General features: G+C 37.2%; 3 protein-coding genes across 4 annotated transcripts in view; 1 reads left to right on the top strand and 2 right to left on the bottom strand.

The window, feature by feature from the left end:
- The first annotated feature begins 131 nt into the window (after nt 1–131).
- dnaaf4 (dynein axonemal assembly factor 4) lies at nt 132–6545 on the top strand. Its single transcript, XM_077194616.1, has 9 exons — nt 132–374; nt 488–635; nt 1689–1819; nt 2328–2556; nt 2732–2862; nt 3143–3252; nt 3991–4144; nt 4213–4318; nt 5214–6545. The coding sequence occupies exons 1-9, from the start codon at nt 252–254 to the stop codon at nt 5327–5329; spliced, it is 1248 nt and encodes a 415-aa protein (XP_077050731.1). The 5' UTR covers nt 132–251; the 3' UTR covers nt 5330–6545.
- On the bottom strand, nt 5434–10632 carry LOC143700878 (uncharacterized). Its single transcript, XM_077194618.1, has 3 exons — nt 10486–10632; nt 7198–7825; nt 5434–6997 (listed from the first exon to the last, which is right to left on the bottom strand). The coding sequence occupies exon 2, from the start codon at nt 7812–7814 to the stop codon at nt 7221–7223; it is 594 nt and encodes a 197-aa protein (XP_077050733.1). The 5' UTR covers nt 7815–7825; nt 10486–10632; the 3' UTR covers nt 5434–6997; nt 7198–7220.
- Nucleotides 10633–17891: 7259 nt separating this feature from the next.
- The window catches only part of plch1 (phospholipase C, eta 1), an 87434-nt gene continuing 77942 nt past the window's right edge, over nt 17892–27383 (bottom strand). The window contains exons 19-24 of one of the 2 annotated variants that reach the window (XM_077194615.1): nt 26754–26838; nt 26520–26666; nt 25184–25263; nt 24758–24817; nt 23146–23503; nt 18565–20935 (exon numbers count right to left, since the gene is read on the bottom strand). In XM_077194615.1, the coding sequence (XP_077050730.1) occupies nt 18708–20935; nt 23146–23503; nt 24758–24817; nt 25184–25263; nt 26520–26666; nt 26754–26838 (2958 nt within the window). In that variant the 3' untranslated portion in view covers nt 18565–18707. Of the gene's footprint in view, nt 20936–23145; nt 23504–24757; nt 24818–25183; nt 25264–26519; nt 26667–26753; nt 26839–27383 lie in introns of both variants that reach the window. The other variant, XM_077194614.1, reaches the window with a different exon arrangement.

The raw sequence follows: 27383 nt of genomic DNA, 5'->3' as shown, positions 1-27383 counted from the left end.
AGATATTCATACATGCGTCTTTAACTACGGTCAAAGAGTATAGAAGAACTTTCTACGGTTGCAGATGCACCGTCAACTTGCTCTCGAAATGTTCACGGACCGGCTTTGACCGTTCCAATATGGCGGACGGCTAACGCGGCTGACTGGTGGTGGAAACCGGAAATAAGAGACCGCCATCGATCGCTCCGCCCCTTAGCAACCACAGTCACGTCGTAGCAACCAGTGTTAGCGCTCAGTGGAGTTAGTCAGACATGCCGCTGATAGTGAGAGATCACACATGGACACAAAACCAGAACACAGTTTACATCAGCGTCCCTTTAAAAGGAGCGAAGACCACTAACGTCAATGTCATCTGCACGGATGAGTATCTGAAGGTCAGCATTATATAGACTGTTTAACTTTAATGTACCATAGTCATACATGTGTAACTGGAGAAACACGCGACGGTGTCATGCACTCGATTCATGTGTCTTGAACTGTTGTGTAGGTGAGTTTCCCCCCGTTTCTGTTCGAGGTTTTCTTATTTGAGCCAATAAATGAGGAGAAAAGTGAAGCCAGGATTGGAAACGGTGTTGCAGTTTTCACACTGCAGAAGAGGAGAAATGAATTCTGGGAGCAGCTCTCTTCAAACATTGGTAGGAGATCTTTCATTCATTACGTAGAAATGTACTCACAATGTCCACTAGTATACTTCTTTTAAACTAAAAATAAGAAAGTGTACTTTTCAGAAATATACTTAAAAATACACTTAAGTATACTTGACTTATTCTGACAGCAAGTCTAAGTATATTTGGCCTATACATGTACTCAATCTTTTGATCAAGATATACTTAAAATATAAATAAAGTATTCTAAGTATACTTGGCTTGTAGTTGTGTTTACTCTTTTGATTGAGTAGCCTATTAAATACTTTTTTCCACGTAGTTTTACATACTGTCTTGCATTGTTTGAAAATATTGATTTATAATCAAAACAGATATTTTCCTAATTCTGAGTATTTTAATGTTTTTAAACGCAGACATTTATTTTGTGTATTGTATGTTTAGATATTCATACAACAAAAATATTCTGGGGGCCATGTTTCATGAAACGCTGGCAAGGAAAGAGTTAAAGTACAGTTAAAGGTATATTTCAAGTATAAAAATTGATACGTAAATAGGAACAGAGTTTACTTAAAGTTAAAAAATAATTTATAAATAGTAGACTATAAGTATGATGTTATGTTCACTTAAAGAAAATGTACAAGTTTATTTGCAGTATAGAACTAGTAATCTAGCAGTTTACTGAGATTGAGAGTATACTTTACTAAAAAGACAAAGTGCACTTATTTGACTTGTAAACTATCAGTATATCTATAAGTTCATCTGCGTAGTTGAAGTACAAAAGGAAAACATTTGTAAACTAGTTGTGTACTCAAAGGTTACTACTGTTACACTTAAAGTTATACACTTATACTTACAAGTATACTTTTATACACTAAAAAGTGGGTCAATTTGGTCTCAAGTAGTATTTGAATAGTACACTTACAAGTATACTACGTGTACATTGATATTAGTGTACTTGCTACATAAAGTATTCTTATAATATACTTGAACTTTACTTAGGTACTTAATAAAATGAACTTGAAGTATATATATATTTTTTGTATGGGGTTGTATTTGAGATATACAGTTATTTTTTTCCCACAGATAAAGAGAAACAGAAGCAGGTTAGAGAACGAGCAATTCTCAAAGTTCAGGAGAACGAAGCAGAAAAGTCTAAAGCCAAAGCCTCCAGGATTCAGCAGGAGAAGAAATATGCGCTGGAAACCATGATGAAGGTCGAGATTCACTTTTGCTCTCAGATTTAGCTTTTCATCTTTTTAGCTTTTTGCTTTTCAGGCTTTCTTGATATGCTCACAGTATCACATTGGAGTCAGAATATAAGGTTCTGGTGTTTAACTGTCATTTTAATCTTATATTATTTAATATTTTGCATAAAGAATGATTAAATCAATGATAAATGAAGATTAATTTCTTGCACATCTCCCCCTAATTATGATTCTCATTAAATGATTATTACTGTACTGCAATAATAGGAATAATCATGCCTAGTCAGTGTTTGTTTGTCTTTTGTTTGATATTATAATAAATAAAAGGAAGTACAACAAATACTACCAGTATGACTAAAAATTATTGATTTAGTGTATTTTTAATCGACCCTATTTTGAATTAATGCATATATACAGTTTATTTTCTGTATATTATTTGGCACAGAGCTTTTTTTCAATGTATTTGAATGTGGTCTAGAACATTAGTTCACTGCGTTATTCTCTGCCTGCGTTTTAGCTCGAGAACGAGGAGCGGGACAGGATTCAGAAGATGAAGGATGAAGAGTGTGCGAGAGCCACGGCGGAACTGGATTTCTGGAGAGAAACGCAGAGAAAAACCGCAGAAGAAAAGGAGAGGTTGCAAAGAGCCGGCAAGCACAACAACAAAGCGGTTCATCAGAAAACAGAGCCAGCAAACGTTACACCTGCAATCACACCACTGCACAAACACAGCAACAACACATCTGGTAAACACGCTTTAATTCTCAGGTCTAGAGCAGATCTAATGTTACACTGTTCTTCTCAGGCACTGTCATGATGCTTGACTCTTCATATCAGAAAGCAGAAGTCATTTCTGTCATAATAGACAGAATATATACACATATAAGTCATAATATATTTGCCATATTTTTTTCTTGCTAGGGCAGAGAAGTATCAAACCGAAGCCAATTGATCTGCCTGTTCCCAGATCAGCTGGCTGTATTAAGATCAGCTTCACTCCGCGAGTGTTTCCCACCGCGCTCAGAGAGTCTCGCGTCCCGGAGGAGGAAGAGGTCAGATCTGCTTTAACCAGAGGGATTAGCACTGAATCCATTTTGTAAAGTTGAGAATCATACATCATAGGGATGCACGATATATCGGCCGATATATTAAAGCCAATAAATAATGTATTATTTGCTTCAGCTGGGACTCAGCAGACTTGATATAAAAATTATATCAAAATTTGGATTTATCGGTTAATATATTGGTTATCGGTTTTCGGTATCGGCCAAAATTTTCATATTGATGCATCCCTAATACATATATCATGTGTGTGTGTGTGTGTGTGAGCAGTGGTTGAAGAAGCAGGCGGAGGCCAGGAGAGCAGTGGACACAGATCTGGCTGAACTGGAAGACCTGAGCGAGGAAGAGAGAAACCCAGACTGGCTGAAAGAGAAGGGCGAGTGAGTTTCACACTCAGAGAGGACTATGGGTCACAGATTAAACATTTCATAAATCAACATATAATTGTCTTCTATCAGTTTATTTGTTTTTATATATACACTACTGATCACAAGCTTAGAGTCAGTAAGATAGTGCTCTTGTAAGAAGTCTCTTCTGCTCACCAAGGCTGCATTTATTTGATAACAAATACATAAAAACAGTGAAATATTATTACGGTTTAAAATAACTGTTTTCAATTGTAACATTGTAAACTAATTTATTCCTGTGATCAAAAATGAATTTTCAGCATCATTACTCCGGTCTTCAGTGTCACATGATCCTTCAGAAATCATTCTAATATGATGATTTGATGCTCAAGAAACATTTATGAATATTATCAATATAAAAAAAATTAGTTGTGCTGCTTCATATTTTTGTAGAAAATATGATACATTTTTGACTAATTTGATGAATAGAAAGTTCAAAATAACAGCGTTTATTTGAAATATAATCTTTTATAACATTATAAATGTCTTTACTGTCAGTTTTGATCAATTTAATGAATCCTTATAAAAGTGTTTTTTTTTTGTTTTTGTTTTTTTTATCTTTCTGACCCAAAACATTTGAACTTACAAATGTCTGAATGTCATTGCATTAGATAATAAAATATCCAAGCAAGTGTCATTTGTTTTAATGACAACAATAAAAACAGTTTTAAATACCATTATTACCTAATTATTTTTTCTCTTTTTCTGCAGTAAATTGTTCATGGCAGGAAACTTCCAGGCCGCTGTCAACGCCTATAATCTCGGCATAAAACTCAACAGGAAGATCCCGGCTTTATTTTCTAATCGAGCGGCCTGTCATCTCAAACTGAGAAATCTTCACAAAGCCATTGAGGACAGCTCTCAGGTCAGTTTCTTCCTCTTTTAAATGATATTTTCATATACAGCGGACTGATTTCCATCACTCTATCACAGGCTCTTGAGTTGCTGACGCCTGCGGTCGCTGCAAACGCTGCTGCTCGACTGAAGGCTCACGTGAGGCGAGGAACAGCGTTCTGTGAACTTCAGCTCTATGTGGAAGGTACTGGAGCGTATTCTGCTTTCTCTCTGCAGTCATAAACATACTGTTACCTATGTAAATGTGTGCAGTAAATCTATGCACTGAAATCTATCACTTTGAGCAGCTAATATAGAAATATCTGATGCGCTCTATAGCAGTGGTTCCCAACCCTGTCCTGGCGCCCCCCCCAACACAGCGTGTTTTCTTTGTTCCCCCAATCAAACACACCTGATTCAACTCATTAACCCATGTGATAATGAGCTAATGAGTTGAATCAGGTGTGTTTGATTAGGGAGACAAAGAAAACGCGTAGTGTTGGGGGGGTCCTTCTGGAGCAGGGTTGAGAAACACTGCTCTATAGGAAAATAAATCTGAATTTAAATTATGGATTCCAGTCATTTCATGAGTTTTCCAGTCATTTCATGGCCTCTGTTCATGATGATAGTAGAGTTTGTTCAGTGCTGTTCAATACTGTCAAAAGCAATTAGCACATCCATCATTAATTATGCCATACAGATGACATAACGTGCATCACATAGTTTTCAGATATCAGAATAAATCTTAATCAAAACAAGACTAAACTAAATTGAATATATACATTTACACAAGTACATTAGAGCATTCTGGGTTCCCTGTATTCTCAGAATTTGACTTACATTTATTTTGAACTAAAATCTTTAAAAAATAACTTGTATGGTTATGGACACCATGGACACAAAAGTTATTTTTTAAAGATTTTAGATCAAATTAAATTAAAATTTTAAGTAAAATTCTGCATCCTTTTTGCTACTGCTATGCAAATGTAATTCAAACTCAGGATTTAAATTTCAAAATGCATTCTTAATTTCTGCATAAACTTTTGGGAGTGTAACATCCATGAATCATTTCACAATTAAATCAATCTGATGTTTTTTAGGTCTTCTGGATTATCAAGCGGCTCTAGAAATCGACCCACGAAATGAAGCCCTGCGAACTGATACAGAGAAGATTCGTGAGATCATACAGGGCAACACGTCACCATCCAGCTCCTAAAAATCCACAGCATGCCAACTAGGATTATTAGTGCAGCTGTAATCAATGCAGAAATGGACATGAACATGTTATGTTTTTAATATGAAACCACACAGAAAGACTGGTTAGGCCAAAGAAACGGTTTTATTCATACTCTTAAATCCGACATTATTTGTCTTCCGAATAACTGTCTATTGCAACCATATTCATCAAATACGCACAATACTGGACATAATTTGCTGTATATAACAACAAAACAAGACCTTAATCTTGAGTTAATAGTCTATGGATGCAAATGAAAAGTAAATGATTAACTGATGGATATATAATATGAAAAAAAAAATAAAAGTAAAAAGAAACATTTTCTTCTACAAAACATGAAAGCCATAATACTGTCTCGTATATTTAGTCTACACAGTAAATGTTTTCAAATTATTTTCAATTAGAAGATGCAACAGAATAGCCATACATACTATTATAGTGTTGCAAATTGCATTTAGTCAAGTCAAGTCACTTTCATTTATATAGCGCTTTTAACAATATAGATTGTTTCAAAGTAGCTTTATAGTAATAATAGGAGATTAAAGTAACAGAGATTGATTTGGCTTTAAAGCAGCTCTTGAATAAAGTTATTGTCCAGCTAAAGTTAGTTTTGATTGATTTACTTCCGTTGCAAAGATCATTAGTTATTAACTTAGGCCGTTCTAACAGAAAAGCCTAAACTGCTAGAAGTTCTAGTTTAACTGTCTTAAGTCTCAGCATAGTCCACGGCATACAGTGTATAAGCATGCTATATAAGGATTCCTGTGTCCTGTATGAATGTACTGGCAACATCTGTTGTTCATTATGTGGACCTCTGTGCTCGAAATGGAGGAAGGGTCTTACTTTTCCTATGTTATACACTGAAGGTCCTTTTTAGATCCAAATGTATGTGTGGAGATCTAGCCGGAAACTGACCACATATAGAATGTTTTCTATATGATGTAATCAAATCAAATTTTATTTATAAAGCACATTTAAATTCAACCTTGGTTGGCCAAAGTGCTGTACATGAAAGAAAAACAGGAAGGGAAAAAGAAAAAAAAAAGTAATGTATGTTCCTATTGTCCATAGACTCCCCTCATATTCTTACTATATATATTCCATACCCAGGATGAGGGGCTGAGCTACTGCCTCCCCAGCGCTGGGTCATTATTCATTCAACTGCTAATAAAGGCCAGAATGAGGCACTTTGATTGGAATCGTAATTTCTTACAGCGCTCTGATTTAGTTCAGACTTACAGTATCGATCAATAGAGTTCAACATTATCTGTTAAATGGTCGTGGGCTGCCGTCCTCTTCATAGATCAGGTCAATAACACAGTTTATAAGTTTCTTGTCATTTTCCTCCAGATCCTGTACATCAGATTCTGGAGATGGCGGATTTAGATTCTTCCAATCCTGCCAATTCATTCTCCTTGCTCTTGAGATCACCACCAAAATGGCCCTTTTGGAAACATCCCGGAATGTCCCAGCGGGAGGAACGAGTGTGTCGTAGCGGAATCCATAATCATTCCATTTATCGCTCTTCATATACAATTCAGAATGCTTCAAAATCATCGCTTTTGGATCGCTTTCAAGAAACAACTTGTATGCCAGCTCCCACCACTCTTCATCCACGTCCTCATTTAAGCTTTGCCAATCCGACATCTGTTGAAAAATTGGAAATAAAAACAAGTGTGGTAGTAAACAGTTTGCATCCCCATGTTTTAAGAACATTTAACCCTTCCATGAGTGTTGTATATTACTATTGTGATTTGTGAAAGGTTTCACAGCACAGTTTTAGGCAGTTAACCCTTCACAGAGTGCTTCATTTCACAGTTGTGATTAGTGAAAGGTGAGTGGCTCACGTGTGTGGTGTCTCTGCTGCACGTTACTCGCAGTGGATGTGTGTGTTGTTTTGGTGAGCTCTGATCTGATGGTCCTTGAGGTGTTCTGCCCGTGAGTAGCGCTTCTCACACTGCGTGCACCTGTGGGGTTTCTCTCCGGTGTGTGTCCGCATGTGTCTGATCAGCTGACCGCTTCTCCTGAAGCTCCTCTCGCACTGAGAGCAGTGGTGACATCTTTCTGCCGTGTGTGTGCGTGTGTGGCTCTGCAGCTCCTCTGCGCTCTTGAAGCTCTTCTCACACTGAGCGCAGTGATGTGGCTTTTCTCCAGTGTGGATTCTCCTGTGGATTTTAAGTCTTCCCGGTCGTACAAAGCCCTTGCCGCACTGAGAGCAGTGATAAGGTCTGTCGTCGGTGTGTTTGCGTGTGTGTTCGGACAGATTCTCTTGCGATCTGAAGCACATGTCACAGTGCTGGCACTGGTAGGGCTTGTCTCCGGTGTGAATGCGCATGTGTCGCGTGAACCGTGTTTTCACACTGAAGCTCATCCCACACTTTGAGCAATAATGAGGCTTGTGGGCTGAATTCTTTTTCAGTGTCTTCCTCCTTTTCTTCTCTTCCTGTTCTTTTTTATGAACCATGGTGAGCAATTCTACAAGTACAATATATATGTTCAATGCCATGAAATTTTAAGAAAATGTATATATCATTATTATCATCATGAGTTCCAACAGATGTATAGTCTGATCAAAATTGTACTGTGAAACATTTCACAAATCAGAATAGTGAAGTTAAGGACACATGAAAGGATTTACTGACAAAACACTATTCTGAAACTTTTCACAAATCAGAATAGTGAAGTTAAGGACTCAAGGGAGGGTTAGCTAACTGAAAAAAAAAACTACTGTGAAACCATTCACAAATCACATTAGTAGAATTAAGGACTGAGCAAGGGCTAAGAATATTGAAGTTAAGGAAACAGGAAAGAGTTAACTTTTTTTTATTGAAGAAATATCAAAACAAACAATAGAAATACAATACATTTCAAATGCTAGGGGGAGGTACAGATATTATAGGAATACTTTAAAGAGTGGAAAGAGTTAACTGACAAAACTGCAGTGAAACCTTTCACAAATCATCAGAATAGGGAATTTAACGACACGGGAAAGGGTTAACTATTCTGATTTGGGAAATCTTTCACAGGACAATTTTTGTTAGTTAAGTAACAGTGTTGGGAGTAACCCGTTACAAAAGTAATGCATTACAGTAACATATTACGTTTTGCTGTAACGCAGTAGTGTAAGGTATTACTAATCAATTTTCAGTAATATTTTACTCGGTACATGTTCGGCAAGACTTGCGTTACAACAGACTTTTAGTTTTAATTGTAAAACAAACAAACCAAAAAAAAAAAAAACAGCAAGACCGCCAGACATTAACGAATGAAAGATGCAAGTAGGCTAAATTACCTGTTCGTGGTCAGTCAATAGCCGCGTGTGGTGTCCAAGTCTGTAATTAAAGACTAAACGGCAGCGTCTGATATATTTGTATAGCGATTTATTTTTTACAGGAGTGCCGTGAGGTATGATTTCGGCCTCTGTGCTCGCGCTGGCCAGTGGAAAAGCTGCTAATGGTGAAAATGGCATGAAGAAGACTACATTCGCGAGATGGACGTATGCGCATGGCTATTCGTTCTGTGTTTTCTTTCTAAACAGTTAGGCTATGTTTATGTGGTATTTTTCATGTTTTCATCACGCAATCATGTTTTTGATGCCGTGGTGACGCGTTCATGTAAGGGCGGCGGCGCTGCCGATAAGCACCTAAAAGCTGTCACAAAGAACCGGCAAAAGCAAATATAGCAAGGAGACATGTTGATTGTTTATTAATAAAGTCAAGATGAAGTTGACTATGCTGACTCGCGATCTTCGCAGTAGGCTAGTGAATGCACCAGAGAGAAATGCACATTTCATTTCATAAGCAGAGAGCAGTCTGTTTTCTTTCGTTTTGAATTGTTCTGTTTACAAGTAGACATTTCAATATAGATATATTTTTCAGGTCCGTACAATTAATACAAAACGAAATTCACTTTAAAGAAAGGCTTCTTGTCTTCTGTGTAAGGTGTCTGTGAAAGTTTTAAAGCAGTAGTGCCGCTTCAGAGCGGTCGCGTCCGTAACGGAGAACTGTCTAACATTGTTTTTTCCTCATAAATGCGAACACGAAAAATAAAATAAAATGAATATTTTATGTTCTGTGGAGAGCCAACCCTTCTTCATTAGATTTGCGCAGTGTAATTCACATAATTACAACAAAAAAAATCGTTGCCTCCTAAAAGTTAAAGTTTTTTTTGTATCTCACATGACTGTCGATTTCCCAAATACTAAATATAAAACGCATGTGTAGACTGATATTTTTCTAATGTCTGGACTCCTTTCTGGGAGGAGCCTATGGATAAACAGACGTTTCAATATTTTGGTATTAATGCATTTTCTGAGAATTTATATAATTGTATAAGTTTTGACTGCAAGTCTGCAAATGTCATGTCCATAACGCTGGAATTGCCAATTTTTAAATAATTTATCCTCAACTAGTTTTGTGGTGTAGGTCTACATATTTTATAATGTTAAGTTAACTTCAGATAATACTAATAGTAGTTTAAAGATGTGGTAGCATTGGATCGGGACGGTATGGATAACGCTGGGAGTTGGAAGGGGTGTGTTGCGATTCTGCAGGTTCGTGGATCTGAGTGTCGCGATTTCGGTTTCATATCGCATATCGTTACAGCCTTAGTCATTTTAGAATGTTAAGTTCTACTTCTGTATAGTTATTTTGGTGAAAGTAACTCAAAAGTAATACAGGAGTAATGTAACGCAGTACAATTCTGAGACAGTAATATTGTAAGGTAATGAATTACTTTTAAATAACAGTAACAAGTAATGTATAATGTATTACAGTTTGGAAGTAACTTGCACAACACTGTTAAGTAATCAGGAAAGTGTTAACGGACTGTTAAGAATGTTTGCATCTATGGCATGTTATCTCCAATCACTCAGTTCGAGTTTAATCATTTTACTTACGGAAGCCCTTAAGGCATGTATGAGTCATTTCCTATAAGACCAGTGCATGTGATATTATTTGCATTTCTATGATAGAGCACTGTGGATTTATAGCCAAAAGAAATCTGAATTTCCAACCGCAAGTCTTCGACCGAGGAGGTTTTTGAATGCTTCAGTCAAACCATCGTGAATGCATCATGATAACGGAATGCATCACTGGTACTACTTATGCTTCAATCATAAATTATTAAAAACTTACTGTTTATATAGGCTTTGCGATGTCCTGTGTGTATACGGAGCGGCTGCACTGGATGTACACTTTCAGACAGTTGTTTTTGGTCGGAAAATAACAGAAACTCGACGACACACACCCAGGCAGCCCCGCCAACCCGGAAGTGTGTTTGAGAAATACAGCACAAAGGCCGCCTACTTATGCCATAAAAGTATGTAATGGTTTTGTTAAGTAAAAGGACATACTATATAAATAAAGACCTCAGATGCAAAAGCCTCTAAAAGCCACCACTGTCAAAAATGAGATGATAATATTGAGTGAATGCTCTCCGCACATAGTAGGCTATACGTTCATGATGAACGGTTCATCAAATACTTTCACTTCAAACTCACTAAATCCCAGCCTCAGCCCATTCAGAAATGCCGGTACTTGGGTAGAACCTTACATAGGAGACTGATAAAAATGTTAATATTAAACAAAAATTTTAGACAAACTTAAGAGGCTTTTGCATCTTAAAGTCTTCTCATATATGTGAAACAATAATCATTCTTTACAACCCTTAATAAAATTAATGTTTACCCTCCAGCAGAATCTTTTGTGGGTCTTGTCGTTGCAGAATAAACTACAATGCTTGTTTTATTACTTAGAACTGTCTTTGTAAGCTGAAGTAAAACTGGACCGTATTTGTCTTTATAAGAAATAAAAATGTATTTGAACAAAAGGTAAAAACGCTGGTTATACAATGATTAAGATTTGTAGCAAAATATCAAAAGGTTACAGGTTATAATGCTTGGTAATTTATTTAAATAAACCCCTTGAGATGCATCATCTCGTTTTCAAGGGGGTCCTAAAATACATCACAGCCATCACAAAAGAACAATAATAAAATAAACAAAAGTACAATTATACATATTGGACAAACAAATACATACAGCACCACAGACACAAATCCACAAAAAAACAACAACAATAATATTAACCAAAATATACAGAACTTTACAACCACTAGATCAATTTGGTAGAAATACATTTGGAGTTGAATGTATATAGTATATATAGGTATAAGTATTTGGATCACAGAATAATAATACAATTAATTTAAATATTTAAAAAAATTCACATTGTGTCAGCATCATACATTACAAGAGCAGTCAATCACAAAGTAAGAAGACAAAGTAAACTTAAACATCCCAAATTAAGTGATGGATCTAATATCGGAAGGTAAGTTATTCCAATCTAAAGTGGCTTTAAACATAAAAGCTCTTTTGCCAACTGTCTTCTTGGCTCGGGGGGCAGAGAAATAAAGCTGAACAGAGTGCCTCAAATGATAATTTGAGGTAATAAGAACAAAATACTGTTTTAAATAAGAAGGGTAATTGAAATGGATACATTTAAATATTAGTTGAAACCAATGAATTTGTCTTCTTGTATTTATATTTAAAGAAGGGCAGAATACATTGTGCAATGATGTGTGAGAAATGGGCATCCAAGGACAAATCTACACAGTCTGTTATAGGCTGTTTTAAGATGGGAAAGGTCTGATTTTACAGAGTTTTGATAGACAACATCACAATAGTCAAAAATCGGAAGTATAAGTTGAGAGGCGAGTTTCTTGCGCACACTATAAGTGAAGCAGTTACGAGATCGATATAAAACATTAATTCAATAATTGACTTTACGTAAAATATGACCAATATGTATTTTGAAAGAGAGCTCAGAATCTAGCCATACACCAAGATATTTAAATTTATCAACTTGAGGCAGAGGAGTACAGTCAGAACAAGTTATTATACAAGAATTGGTTTCAGATTTTAGTTTTTGTCTGGTACCAAAAATCATGAGATATGTTTTAGTTTTGTTGAGCAATAATTTGTAATAAAAATGCCAATCTTGTAGAATTTTGAAATCATACTGAAGACATGCTTGAATTTGTGGAAGATCATGTTTAGATGTATATAAGACGGTGTCATCGGCATAAAGTTGAGCACAACAGTTATTAAAAATTGATGGTAAGTTATTAACGTAAATAGAAAAAAGGAGTGGTCCCAAAGTTGAGCCCTGGGGCACACCTCTTTGCTGAGTTAGCAGATTGGATTTTTTTCCATGTAGGAAAACACATTGTTTTCTATTATGGAGGTACGAACTAAACCACAATACTGCATTTTTAGACAAGCCAATGGCATAGAGCTTATCTAAAAGAAGGTAGTGATCAACAAGGTCAAAGGCTTTAGTCAAGTCAATAAATATTGCACCTGTAAGTTCACCATTATCTGCAGCAGAGAGGACATCATTGGTGAATTTAAGAAGGGCAGTACATGTAGAGTGGTTAGATCTAAAGCCAAATTGAAATGGTGATAATATATTGTTTGCACTAAGAAAATGTGAAAGTTGATTATAAATTAGTTTTTCAAACACTTTGTCGATAGAACATATAATAGATATGGGTCTATAATTAGCTGGTAACTCACATGAAGACAAGGAGAGATTGAATAAATCAGTAAGTGGATACTTAAGTATATGGGATGCTAGTTTGATCAACTTATTATCTAAACCATCCAGTCCAGCACCACTGTTCCCTTTTAATTCGTTTATGACATTTTGCACTTCATCTGGTTGCCAATCCAATCTGTGCTAAAATAAAATGAACTATGATTTGGCAAAGTATTATTTGAAAAACCCAGATCAGATTCGGGTATTAGGGTAGAACAGACAGAAGAGAAATGATGATTAAATGTTTCAGCAATAGATATAGAGTCATGTAGAATTGTATTTGAAACTCGTATTTGGTTAATACAATGTTTATCTGATGTATTGGTAATAGTTTTCATTTTTCCCCCCAAATTTTTTAGGATTCCTAAAATCATTACTGAGGCTATCCTTATAGTAATTGGATTTTGCATTACGGCTTTTAGTCTTACTCATATTTCTCAGCTGCCTGTATAGTTCCCGATCTACATTAGCCGTTGTACGGCGAAAAATCGACCATGCTTTATCCCTCTGCCTAAAGAGACTAATAAGTTCAGGGTCAATCCAAGGGAGGTGTTTACACTTGGCCAGGACAGATTTCCAAGGAGCATGTTTGTCCAAAACATCAATAAACTCGGTATAGAAGAAATCCAATGCGTCTTGAACATTAGGTATAACCCAGCAAACAAATTTAGGTTCTGGGAACGTTCTGGGAACGTTAGTTTTTGGTTCCCAGAACGTTCCTAGAACTTTCCCTTAACGTTAGGGGAACGTTCCCGGAACGTTTTCCTTAGGTTATAAAAATGGAACCTAAAAATAACCTACATGGAACGTTCCTATAACGTTCTTGTTTGGTTCCCAAAAAAATAACCTCATGGGACCATTCGGGAACGTTAGGGGAACGTTCTGTGTTTGCTGGGAAGTTGGTATCTGTCCCAATTTATAGCGATCAGATCATTAAAAAATAAATCTGTATTCAGTTTCTTATATTGTCTAATTTTGATAAGTCTTGGTGGTGATTTAGGTAATTTGATCTTCCATACACAATATACTATCGAGTGATCACTAAAGCAATCAGACATAACACCTATACCCTTAGAAATCTATCTGGATGTCAAACAAGTTTCCAGTCAAGCAGGGATTGAGATGTAGGAGTGATACGAGTTGGTTCCTTAATTAACTGTGAAATATTGAAATTACTAAATAAATTTTTCACTTTATCAGATGATTTATCTAACCAGTAACCAGTTAACCTCCAGGAAATGGAGTTAATAGTGGATATCAGGTGATCAAAAGTTTCAGCTGACGAAGAGGGAGGTCTATATATGCTCCCGATAATTAAGCTTTTATTTTCGTGAAAAATTACTTTAACAAAAGCACATTCAAAATGTAGAGGCTCAACTGTAGGTATGGTATACTCAGTTATGAGCTCAGAGGAAACATATATAGCCACACCCCCACCTCTGGAACTCCTATCAGATCTATATAGGATATAATTTGGAAGATTAATTTCAGTATCTGATATATTACTATTAAGCCATGTTTCGGAAAGAGTAATTATGTAAGCATTATGTTATGCTTGTTTGACTTATTAAACCATTATCGCTTTGGCTTATTAAAGCCACATTACCTACTAATGCTAATGAGAGGCTTGTTAAACCCACATTGTGTATTCATGCTTGTGTAACATGTAAAGGCAGGGCCTGGGAAGAGACTATAAAAAAGCAGACTTGGAGAATATTCTTCAATACTCCAGCAGTTATTTGCCGCAAGATGCATAAAAGCCTAGCTAGTACTTATATATATAATCTCTAACAAGTATTTCTTTCATTTGATTCTTTTAATACATTTTGTTAAAACATTTACCATAATCACCCGACTGAATCTTGGGTTATTGAGTAGAGAAGTTATTTTGGGTTATTTCTGGAGAAGACGACATCTGGAGGTGAGCATTCTCTTGAGATGAGAATAATCACTGTGAGATATGATTGATCAAATAGCCTAGACAGAGGCAGCATATGACAGGGCTGTTATATTGCAAACACGGTTGAAGAGTAGCCTACCATGAAAGGTAGACTTATAAAACAAAGGGGAAATCTATTATTAATTTTATAATAGAATACGATTTTCACCTAACTCTTGAGGACACGACTAAAGGATAGGCTCTTTAGTTACCGCGAAGTTATCCAAATATTCTAGATGGGGATATAGGATAATTGGGAACGGTATTGATCGTGATAATCCATCGCAGTCTGTGTGTGTGTGTGTGTGTGTGTGTGTGGTGGGCGATCTGGTGTAATATGGCTGCCGTCGCATCATTCAGGTGGAGCTGCACATTTATGATATTCCCTCTTCCATGTAAAGCACTTTGAGTACCCAGAAAAGCGCTATTTAAATGTAACAAATTATATTTTTTATTATTACCGTTTAAACTGCCCTGTCAATCATATTGTCACAATTAAAATCCTCCACATTCAATTTAATTTAATATCCTAAAGTTTCATAGAGAAATATAGCAATCGTGGATCTTTCAGAGACTCTCTGTTTGATAAAACACACACACACACACACACACACACACACACACACACACACACACACACACACACACACACACACACACACACACACACACAGGGCATAGGCTGAAACCAACAAATAAAATAACAAGTTCATATAGAAAAGAAATGAGACTGTCAAGTTCGCTAAAAGATTCCACAGAGAGAACCCGGTATTTCTATACTGGTCTGTTTACAGATGGTTCACACATTTCAAGCTGAAATGTCAGAAGCTGTGTCCCAAAAGACGCACTTATGTACTAAAGTGAATGAACTAAGGTTATTTTGTTATTCAACATCGGAGACTGATAAGCAGCATGCATGGATGTGTGTATGTATGTACATATACACACACATACATTTACAAACTTTTATATGTTAGATGCGATTAATCGATTTGACGACACTAATATACGCACACATGCTACATTAAAATGTAATGTTTTATGCGGGTTCACTTACTGTCATGTGACACCATAAATAAAGACTGGTTAGGCTCGCTCGAGAAATGTTTTATTCGTACACTTGTAACTTTTCGTTCATTACAGTTATATCCTTTATATTGCATGCACAATACTGGACAAACATCACAGTTAAAAAGGTCAATTCCAAAAACAAAGCAACTCAAATAAGAGATGCAAATGTGTTTGGTCACTGTCCCTTAAATTGAGTTTTGTAATGTGGGATATACACATGGCTGTGATCCAAGCTGGTGTTGAAGGAGTTGTCCTGGTACATCCCGCACAATCCGAGGTGCTGTGAGAAGGTCTGGGATATGGGGTGATAGGAACAGGGCGAGGATTCAAACGTCGCTGATCGAGCCCCGTAGTCGCTGGATGTAGTTTTAAACATCAGGTTCTGAGATCTGGCTATTGCTGGTTCTTCAGCTGATGAGTGAGATCCTGGTTTGTCCACGCAGGAGAAGACTGGATTTCCAGGATTAGCACACTGATGCTCGGGATTTGACATGACTGACTGCAGGCGGAAAGCAGAGGAAAGTGAATCATCAGTAAGATAGCCAGTTAATCCTTTTAGTAAAGTTAACTTAAACCATACTATTACATTGACTGCTGATTAACTCAATTTATTTTCCCTAGTTTTGCTGTTAGTAAAATATGATTTTAAGAAGATACTAAATGCAATTACCAGTGGTAATATTAACCAGAATTTATACAGATAATTTTATCCTCTAAACTTCCATGAAATGGTCGCTCCATTTTTTTTTTGTTGTATTTTAAAATAAATTGTAGTGTTTATTATTTGAACATGCACATGTATATAGCTTTTTAATGTAATATTTATAATATTTTATGAATTATTCTTTCCAGCGCAATTCCAATATTACATTACAATGAAAAATATCAATTTAATAAAAAAGAAAAGGTATTTTGAAGTGTAAATATCCTTACCAGTTTTACAGCGAGAGTGGAGGTTCAAACTCCTGTGTTGTAGTTTCGTCTCTATGGCAATGACCGGTCACGTCAGCGGCGCGGGAGGATAAATGAAAAGTAGTAAACATTTCATACTTCAATCAACTAGATTTGCTCGGACGGAGATTACATATAAATGCTGGAAACTGTTGCTGTTAAACAGATTAAAGTAATCAGCAACAACCCAAACAGAGATACGTTTAGCCCATAGACAGTGTAAAAAATAAGTGTGTCGAGAGGGGTTCATGGGAAATGTAGTTTTTAGAGTTCAAGAATGATAAGACACTTCTGAGGGGATAGTTCCGAGTAAAACTACAACTCCAGTGCACCTTCCTCTCGGATATGTATTATCGCGGATATATCCTACTTTGTAGTTTTGTTGAAAAATAAATGCAGCGAAGTGGAATGCTTTATTTTTATTCAACCAGAGTAAAAGTGCCACAATTTATTTATACTAAAAAAAGTATACAAAACTTCTTTTTTTTCATTTTGAAATAATGTCCCAGATCACTAGTAGCCTATGCCTATTTCTTGAAGATTAACAAGGTAACACTTGTGTAATTGGTGATTTTATGACCACATTGAGAGTAAAATAACGTCAATGTTATTGATAATGAGTAATTCTTTATAATTTGTCATAGTTATAAGTTCTCAATCTCATTCAGTAATTAGCCTATTGATTACCTAATAAAGAACTATCTCGGTCCTATATTTGATATTAGTTAATCTTGTTTCCATATTAGTTAATAGTAGCTGAAGTGTTAATGTAATACTGCTCCTTTTCCTGCATTACTTCCAGCAGTTACTTATTTATTTGACGGACCATTATTCACTGATTTTGTGTTTGCTAAAATACATTTTTGTGTGTCTGTGATATACAATGCCAAAACATGTAGCAACCAGAGTGATGAGGAGAGATAAAAATAGAAAAATTACAGATATTAGACAGGTAGATAAGAAAGACCACACAAAAAAAAGATTTTACCTCATAGCAAACATTTTATAATTTTATTGCATTGGTAGGAAAATGCTTACACTCATCTCGGATGAGCAACAATAAAAAGAACAACAGACTAGATGAATTTAAGCACAGATTAATTGAAAAAAGAGAAAAGTTTTGTCTCTTTAAAAAGAAAACTAAATATTAAGTCTAACAATTATTTTTGCTCTCTGTATCAAATCAATTATAAAAATAAAACTTTAACCATAGAATACGAAGAAGAGTTTCAAACTTCTTTTAATTCATGACTAATAGTAAGCAAGCAAGTCAGAGCAAGCAGGAAAATGTGCTGTATTGCATTCAATACAACAGAATCATTCTGTGCAAAATCAGAGCACAGCATCTACAGGTCTGTGCATAGTCATGCTGAAAGTGTTCACGCCTCACATGCAAAAGGAAAACATCACAATAATTAAAATTTAAGTAGTGCTTTGACTGAGGATTTACCAACATAGTATGTACAGACTACACAGACATACAAATAACATAATATGCAGGAAGACTGAATAAAAAGAGAAGCCCCTTCATGACTTTGTCTTATCACGTAGTTTAAAAAAGCCGACAACAACAAAAATGTCTCCAAGAAATTTCCATAACAGTTATTTTTTCACCTTGAGACAACACACATTTTGAACAACATTTTTTCAAGCATGACAGGGATCACATGTATATAAAATAATTAGTTAGATACAGCACATGTAGGAGACAGTGGTATATGGTATATGTACACAGATCTGGAAGTGTCCTGCTACATGAAATACATGCACAGTCAAAAACAGTAGGTGAGATGCAAGGTCAAAGCCTAAGCAGGAAGAAGACCTCAGGTTCTGAAGGGTTGGAGAAGTCAGGAGGGAGTACAGAATCGTCGTTATAGTAGTGATCTCCGTATCCGTATCCGTAGCGTAGCGAGGTGCAGGATCCTTCAGGCAAGCCTCGGGTCTCAGGACCCAGTTGATCCAGGTAACCAGCGATATAAGAGCCTGTAGAGTGGCTATTTGGAGGAGGATTTTGGGAGAAGACTGGCTTATTGCGGAGAACTACTTCCATGGCACTCTGGTGTTTGGAGGCCTCCTGTTGTCTCTCACGTGCACGACTGGCTATATGACGTACACGACTTTGACTGCGGGATGACAGTCGCCTTGACAGAAATGGAGGAGGGTCTTCATGATCATCGACAGAGCTCTGAGTAACCAGAGGGAGCACTGAAAGAGGTTTCGGGGCGGGTTGAGAACAAGAAGGGAGGGGACGCGTATAATCTTCATGTTCTAACGTCACAAGCTTGCGAAGCTGCTCGGTTAAGGGATCAGTGGACTTAGGACGACCCGACAACCCACACATCCGTCTTTGGTCTCGCATTGCAGGAGTGACGAAACTTCGGCTGATTGACTTGTACTTGCTCTGAAAGTTGGATGAAATGTCCTCGGAGGTCAGGTCTCCCAGGCTCTTGGACTTGGAAGAAGCAACTGGGGAGAGTCCGTTGTGGATCTGAGGAGGTACGGGAAAGACTTGGCTGTGTGGAGTTGGCTCTCGCAGTTCAACTGAAATCATGTCGTAGTCTGAAACAGGTTTGTATGAGTCCCTCTCTAACAACGTGTGGCAGCCTTGAGTTTTCGCAAGACAATCTGAGGACGAAGAGCTTTTGTGTAAATGCACTGCCCTGCTGACCGAGCCGCTTTGGTCTCTTTTCTCCTGAGGCCTCGTCTCTGTGGGATCTGTTCTGTGACTTCCAAGTGGAAATCTCCCGGTGTCATTATAACAGGTAAACTTCCTTGGCTGGGATTTTCCAGTAAGGTAGGTGCTAGAGAACAGATTTTGGTGTGGAGATTGGTGTCTTGTGTTTATGGAGTATGAGTGAACAGGAGAGGGAAGGTATGAGGGTTTGTATAGATGTGTTGGTTCGTGATATGGGGAGGTCTGGTTTAAGCCTTGAACACTTATGAAATCTCGAGTCGAAGGGGTCAGTGTGTTGTCTAAGGGATCCTCGTCCACATTGATCTCCACCTCCATCAGACTGCTGCTTACTGAGTCCTGGCACAGCAAGAAACGGTCTGAAGCTGTGCTGTTAAATGAAGTTTCTCTGTAACCTTCGAAGTTCCTGAAGGAACCAGTGGATCGGCTATAGCTTTGCTTTAGATTTCCATGTGCGGACCATTCTAGAGGAGTCTTGATGGGTGAGAATCCCTGGCTGACCGCAGGAGAGTCAAATAAGATTGTTTTAGATACAGGAGAAAGCACCTCCTCATCCAAGATGGTAAAGACTTCAGCTTCGGTTGTTTCAGGACTGGAGGGTCTCATGGTTAAGGTTGTGCACGCAGATTTTTGAATGACTTCTTTTAGTGGCGTGCTGGAAAGCTTGTTGTTGAGATGAGGGAGGTTAGACGGGGAAAGAGAATATTTCGGAGGTTGTGAGTTGGATTGAAGTAGTGTGCTCTGCTCAGAAGTGAGCTCAAATTGGCCAATCAGAGCAGAGATTGAGCCACAGGTGTCATACTCGTTATCTAACGAGACAGCGTCAATAAGGCGAGAGAGAGCGCTGTCCTGAAGGGACACTTGACTCTTCAAGTCTTGCAGATCCAGTCTAGGAGGGTGCGATTTGGTGAAGGTACCTGAAGAAGAGGAAGAAGAGGAGGTCGTGGAATACGTGGCTGCTTTCGGTGTTAAAATTTTCTTTTTAGGAGCTTCCAACTTGCTAAATTGTCGTTGACTTCCTTCACTCTGCAAGCCACCATTATTACGTGGATCTGAAGGACCTGACCAGTGGTCTGTTGGCCCTTTGGAAGAACATAATTTATCTGCTTCAGTCTGGATGAGACCACTTCTTAAATGTTCTTGGTGAGAATCACTCAGACTTTCCTTACTGCCCACAATGACCAGGTAAGGAGTTTCTTTTGTATCTTTGGGCTCAGTGTTACAGTCAGGAATGGGGTCAGCAGAAAACGAATGTTCATCAGGCTCTTTGAAGGCAGACATTTCAAAGAGAAGATCCACTGAGATGGATCTGGGTTTCTCCTGGAGGAAGGAATCTGTGGAAGACATTTTTACAGGAGATGATTGTCAGTAACTTCAATAAATAAAAAATAAAAAAATCCTCACAGACCAAATTCCAACACGAAACTTTGTACACCAGACAAATGAAATGTACCACCAAGTACGACGGTGAGAAGGAGGTTTGATAATGGCACTGTGTAGGTGCATGGGGAACACAGAATTTTTTTCAAAAGCTTTATTTTTTTCCAAAAGCTTTGATGGGTTACTTTTCGTATGGAACAAAACAAAAGTTGTTCAAAAACATTGGTGCAATGGCTTAACACTGAAATGTTTTTGGGTGAGTCGACCTGAGTATGGCTTGAGGATTACCTGCAGGGGTTTTCCTAGTCAGTTTTCTACTATAGAGAAGCACAACAGTAAAGACAGAATAAGACAAAGGCAAGTTAAGGTATTCAAGAAAGAACTTCCTGCAAGTCTGAATGCGTCAAAGGGACCAGCAGAACTAAATGCAATACTTACGCCGGTTTCACACTGCAAGCGTTAGCAGAGTGTAAGCAGCGCAGGAGCAGTGCGTACGGTGAGCGGAAGCAGGATACGCGCGTTTTGCTTTCACACTGGCAGCGTTTGACGTGCGCGGCTGAACCGTGGCGTGTGTATAGACAGAATACTGAGTAAGTTGGCATTGCTTTATTTCGTTTTCAAATACATTTAAGAGAAAATAATTGTCAATAAGCTTATTTTATTAATTAATATATTATATAACGTTTGGTTCATCTTTGTTTTTGTAGTTTGGGCAACACGTTTGTTTTTTGGACATTTGTTTTCTTTTTAAATTGATGAAAGACATTTGATTGACTGTTTAAAACACAATAGATATCATCAATGCGATTTTCTGGTAAAGCTGCTGTGTATTTTGGCCATGATCAATGCATTGTCAATTTAATTCAGCGTAAGCGGCGCAGCAAAAATAGACTGGGCGCCAAAACTATCGCGGCACTGCTGCTCCTGTTCTGCTCCTGTTACGCGCTGCCGCGCCGCCTCTGCGTGCGGTGTGAATACTCTGATCTGTTAACATGGGTGTCGAAAAAAATACGCGCTGCTTACGCTCTGCTAACGGGTGCAGTGTGAAACCAGCGTTAAAAGGTTACAAAAATGAAAATTCTGTCATTAATTATTCACCCTCTTGTCGTTCCAAACCCGAAGACTTTCCTTCATCTTCAGAACACAAATGAAGATCTTTTTGATGAAATCTGAGAGCTTTCTGTCCTTTCATTGACAGCTACACAACTACCACTTTGATCCGTTAAAGAGATTGTAAAACCAATCCATATGAATTGAGTGGTTTAGTCTAAATTTTCTGAAGAGACAATGATTAACATTGAATTTAGGCTTTTATTCACATGTAAACTAGGGCTGCACGATATTGAAGCAAAGTGCGATATGCGTTAACTCATTAAATAATGCGATACGATAATGCTTAAAGTGTGTAAAATAAACTTAAAATATATTCAAAATTATATAACCACGTGTTTTACATTCTTTTTGTGACAAGAAAACAATTATTTAACAACAGAAACTGAATAATCACATGTAAATATAAAACGCTGCTTAGTTTTCACTGTATGAATTAAATATATACTGATTCTTATTAAAGCTACAAAATTTATTCAGCCAAGAGCAGAGTGATTTTCATATATGCATATATAGACAGAAGATCGCAGATCGCGATATATACATTTGTGATATTTTGATAATTTCGATATATTGTGCAGCCCTAATTTAAACATTGATCAGTGAACATAAACGCAAGCTCAACTGAACCTACTACTAAAATTTAACCAAAAAGATCTTCATTTGTGTTCTGAAGATGAATGAAAGTCTCGCGGGTGAATAATTGATGACAGAATTGTCATTTTTGGGTGAACTATCCCTTTAAAAGGACTGTGAAACAATAGAGAGCATGTGAAAAGGTTACATGAACAGTGAAATTATTAATACAAGTTAAATAATAGACAATGTGCAGTTTTCTTCTCTGAGAGGATAGCGAAAGCTTTCTTATCACAAAGGTGCTGTAGTGTTAATGATTTGAAGAACAGGCAACTGGCAAAATCCACTCTAATTATGCCTCATAGCTATAATGGTAGAGATAACAATATACATTTATGCACTGTGTAACAGCTTTCATTCTGATTCATTAGGACACAGTCCCTAAGGGAATGTCAAGGGAATTATATAAGCAACTGACCAATGATTGTGTCAGATCCAGGATCAGACCCTTTCCTATCTGGAGTGGACAGGCTGAGGTGAGTGTTTAGGAGCTTATCCAGTGGCATGGATGCTGGGCGGTGTTGAAGAGCTCTTCTGTTCCCCGCTCTCCTCTCAACATGAGTGGACTGAGAGTCCCCAGTGCTGAGCTTTCTGTCATATGTAGCTTCAGCCAATGGCATCTTGGTCTTTTTGCGGCCCTTGGCAGGGGCGCTGGCAGTCCTCCGGAGGAGATGGTCGGTTATGGATCGTTTACGAGGTGGAACGCCAATATTTGTGTCCACTGAGGACTTGGAGCTTCTATTAAATAAGCCTCTGAAACCCCGCAGCTGACGGCCCTGAGAAACCAACAGGGATAAAGAGAGAATTCAGAAGATTATCTAAGCGATTTAGGACACAGCCAAAAATGTATGTATATACACTCTAAATATGCTGGGTTGTTTCAAATATGTTTGGGTCAAATATGGATGAACCCTACCATTGGTTTAAATTTTTTAAAACCTAACAGTTGGGTTTGTCCATACATGGGTTGAAACAATCCAGCATTTTTTGGAGTTAGAGAATGATTAATTCAGTATAATTTTTAATTCCTAATATGATGTTTTATTTCTGCAAAAGTGCAAAATGTGTGATCCCAACCTATATGTATTAATTTCATTCTTTAATTAACATGATTTTATGGTGAATTATTGGTCCTGGTGGTAACATAGGATTCATAAAGTCCCTTGTAGTAAAATATAGTAATTACAAATAATATATTTGCATTTCCTCTTTCTACAAAAATAAGGAGAGGAATTTGTTGCAAAACCTACGAACATTTGATATTTCTGAAAATCCCAGGATGTCTTTATGATAAACCAGATTAAGATGTACAGTCTCAGAGAAAAGTCACACACACACACACACGCGCACGCACACGCACACGCACACTCACACTCACACACACACACACACACACACACACACACACACACACACACACACACACACACACACACGTACACACACACACACACACACACACACACACACACACACACACACACACACACACACACACACACACACACACACACACACACACCACACACACACACACACACACACACACGTTGCTGGGTCCCAGGTTAAATCAAACCATAATCAGAGACAATAACAATACATACATGCAATGTCACGATCATTTCAAACAGTCAACTTCAACATAATCACACAATGACAATCTTTAACAGATTACAGTGACAAGACAGACACAGCACTTCTGCTCCTGTGCAAACTACTGCATTACTGACTACATCCAACAGATGGCAGCATATTCTTTTAAATCATTCAATCACCTCTCGTTTCAACCCTTCAGAATGTGACTTTCACTGGAAGCAACAAAAACAGCTTTACAACCAAGGACAAACCTGACCAAAACAGAATTACTTGCAAAACAAAAACGGGGACAAAACAAACTGTAAAAGACAACGTATCCATACAACTGCACGTTTACAACAGCTTAGTGTTTACTAGCCAAGAACACAATGTGACATCGACACATTAGTAGACGCTCATGCAGTATCATGCAGTGCACTACATATCCAGGGTACCTTATTAGCACCTAGCAAGTGCATTATGGTATAGCTTGGGTTGAGGACTAAAGGACTCCACTGGAAAGTAAAAAGGTTGGAGGAACTTCAATAAAATGTCAACGGGGGGGATATTCTACTAGTTCTTATCCTTTTTTTAGTTGGAAATGAGAACCAAATGTCACGTTTGTTTAAACGGCAGTAGAAATGGACAGAAACAACAGCTTGCATAACATTGTAATGATAACCAGCTGAGCTTTTTTACACCTTTTAATTTAACCAAAGCACCACAGTTCCTGGCGCCTTAGTTATCAATAGTAACAGATCTAATTATTAAATGTATGTAGAAATAGCTTTGAATTTAAATTGGTAACATGCCCAGTGGAAATTTCTGTGGATCTTTATCAAACTGATGAGGTTCAGTTGTGTGTGTAGTCATGAGCTCACCTTCCCATAGATGTCATGCACTGTGATATGGACAAAAATGGATGCCTCTGTCATTCCCTCCAAATAAACGTGTCTGTATCCTGTGGGAATGGGAAAGAGGAGCAATGATTGAAAATGGGATGGAAGAAAGGCATTTACTTTCTATTTACTAATGACCCTGAATCCTTCATCATCACGGTCTTTTTTAATCTGCTTATATTAGTTATTTAATAAGCTGATAATGTGACTGCTGTTCACACACACTGAGAGTACAGTACATTGTTGTTTATTAAACTACAATCACTTTTATGTCCCAGAGGTGAGTTTATTGCAACAGTTCCCACAAAAATGTTGAAAAATTATGGAAATGTAAAATAGTTAAGTTACGTTCCCAGATGCACGCTGAACTTACAGCCCTTGCACTGCATTCATTCACTGTGAAGATCGTAGTGCGCAGTTCGCTTTGAAACATGCAGCGCAAACAAACTATATACTTATTTAAACAAATCGCAGTTTTTTGTGATTTGATAAGGATACAAAGCATTTGGATTTTAGTTAGTTTGACAGATACTTCGCCAAAGCAATGGTGCAAAACAACGTTAGAGAAATTTTCTGTAATTATGAGAAGTTTTAAAATATTTTCAGCTCATTATGAAACTGTGACAGGACAGAGGCCAGAGCCTAGGTAATTAATGGGAAATAAAATAATTCATTAAAATATATATCGATTTATATAATTTACAATAACATATTGGATTTGCATGTCTACACAACTAATAAATCAGCCACAAATTATTTTAAAAGTTAGTTTACTAGTTTATCAAGGAGACAACAGTGTCAGTGAAGAACATGTTTTGATGAAATGGCACATATGAAGTCTATTGTTAAAGAAAATGTCAGGTAAGACATTATTTCTTGATTCAGAAAAATGACAATTCTCCTCGGTTGCATGTACAGGTGAAACTCGAAAAATTAGAATATCATGCAAAAGTTATAATTTTGATGATTATGGCTTACAGCTTATGAAAACCCCAAATTCAAAATATCAAAATATTAGAATATTACATGAAATCAATAAAAAAAAGGATTTTAAATACAGAAATGTCGGCCCACTGAAAAGTATAATCATGCATATGTATATAGTTATATATACTAAATATATTAGTTTCACCTTTTAATCTGAATTACTGAAATACATGAAGTTTTGCATGATATTCAAATTTTTTGAGTTTCACCTGTATATTCACTTTTAGAGGGCAAATTAAATACAGTATTGTATGTAAAACAGTGTTGTAACAGTTTAATTTAATTTAAAGTGTCCAAGAAACACCCACATATACTGTAGAATATGTTTTACCTGGCATGAGACTGCTGAAAGCCACGGTCCTCTGACCCACAAAGTCTCGTCCAATGGGGTCGTGATCCCAGACCAGGAAGCGCACGAGAGCCACGTCAGGCATGTGGAGAGTGAAGGACAGAGTCTCTTCCCACACGGGGTTAAATCCTGCATTACCAATCACAACAAAAGTTAACCCTAACCTTCCTTCCGTTCAAACAAGCTCAACAAAACCCCGGACTCACGAAGCCATACCATTATCATCCACAACCCTGGTCTGTTCTTTACAGCAATCAACCGGAAGACCAATAATCTCCACCTCAACGAAAGGATCAATGATCTGTGAATGAAGTTCACAAGCGTCAGATACATTCAGTGCATTTTACTCTTCTGAACCCAATCCACCTTATTCCTGATGAGCTTACTGCGTTTTGAATTATGGCTAAACTTTCATTCAAAAAGACTGAAACGAATCACTTCAAATCATACGGTTGCCCTACAAATAAACTTAGTTTGACTGGATGAGCTGTCTATTTTCCTTCATGTTTTATTTTCAGACATCGTGAGAATAACGTAACACATGGTATTTTAACATGACGTTATAACAAGAATATCTATGGCGAGAGCTGTATCTTTTCCTCATGGTTATTTAGTTTTTTCCCTTTGTATTCCGTTTTAATAGTATGAAAAAGAACAACATATACTGCACATTTGTGGTCTGTTCTCCCGATTTAACTCACGATATATCCCATTAATAATTCACTGGAATACACAAAGAATCTCTCGTTTTTCTCCTCAAATCCTCACGTCTCTTTCCAGGATTGTTCTCACAGGTAAATACAATTTTTTATCTGTCAAAATGATGGAAAGCGCTTTGAAATAGTA

Source organism: Siphateles boraxobius, unplaced genomic scaffold, assembly GCF_051911475.1.
Source record: "Siphateles boraxobius isolate OS27281-9 unplaced genomic scaffold, OSU_SipBor_1 32, whole genome shotgun sequence".
Taxonomy (NCBI): Eukaryota; Metazoa; Chordata; class Actinopteri; order Cypriniformes; family Leuciscidae; genus Siphateles; species Siphateles boraxobius.
This window is presented reverse-complemented; position numbering and strand designations above follow the sequence as displayed.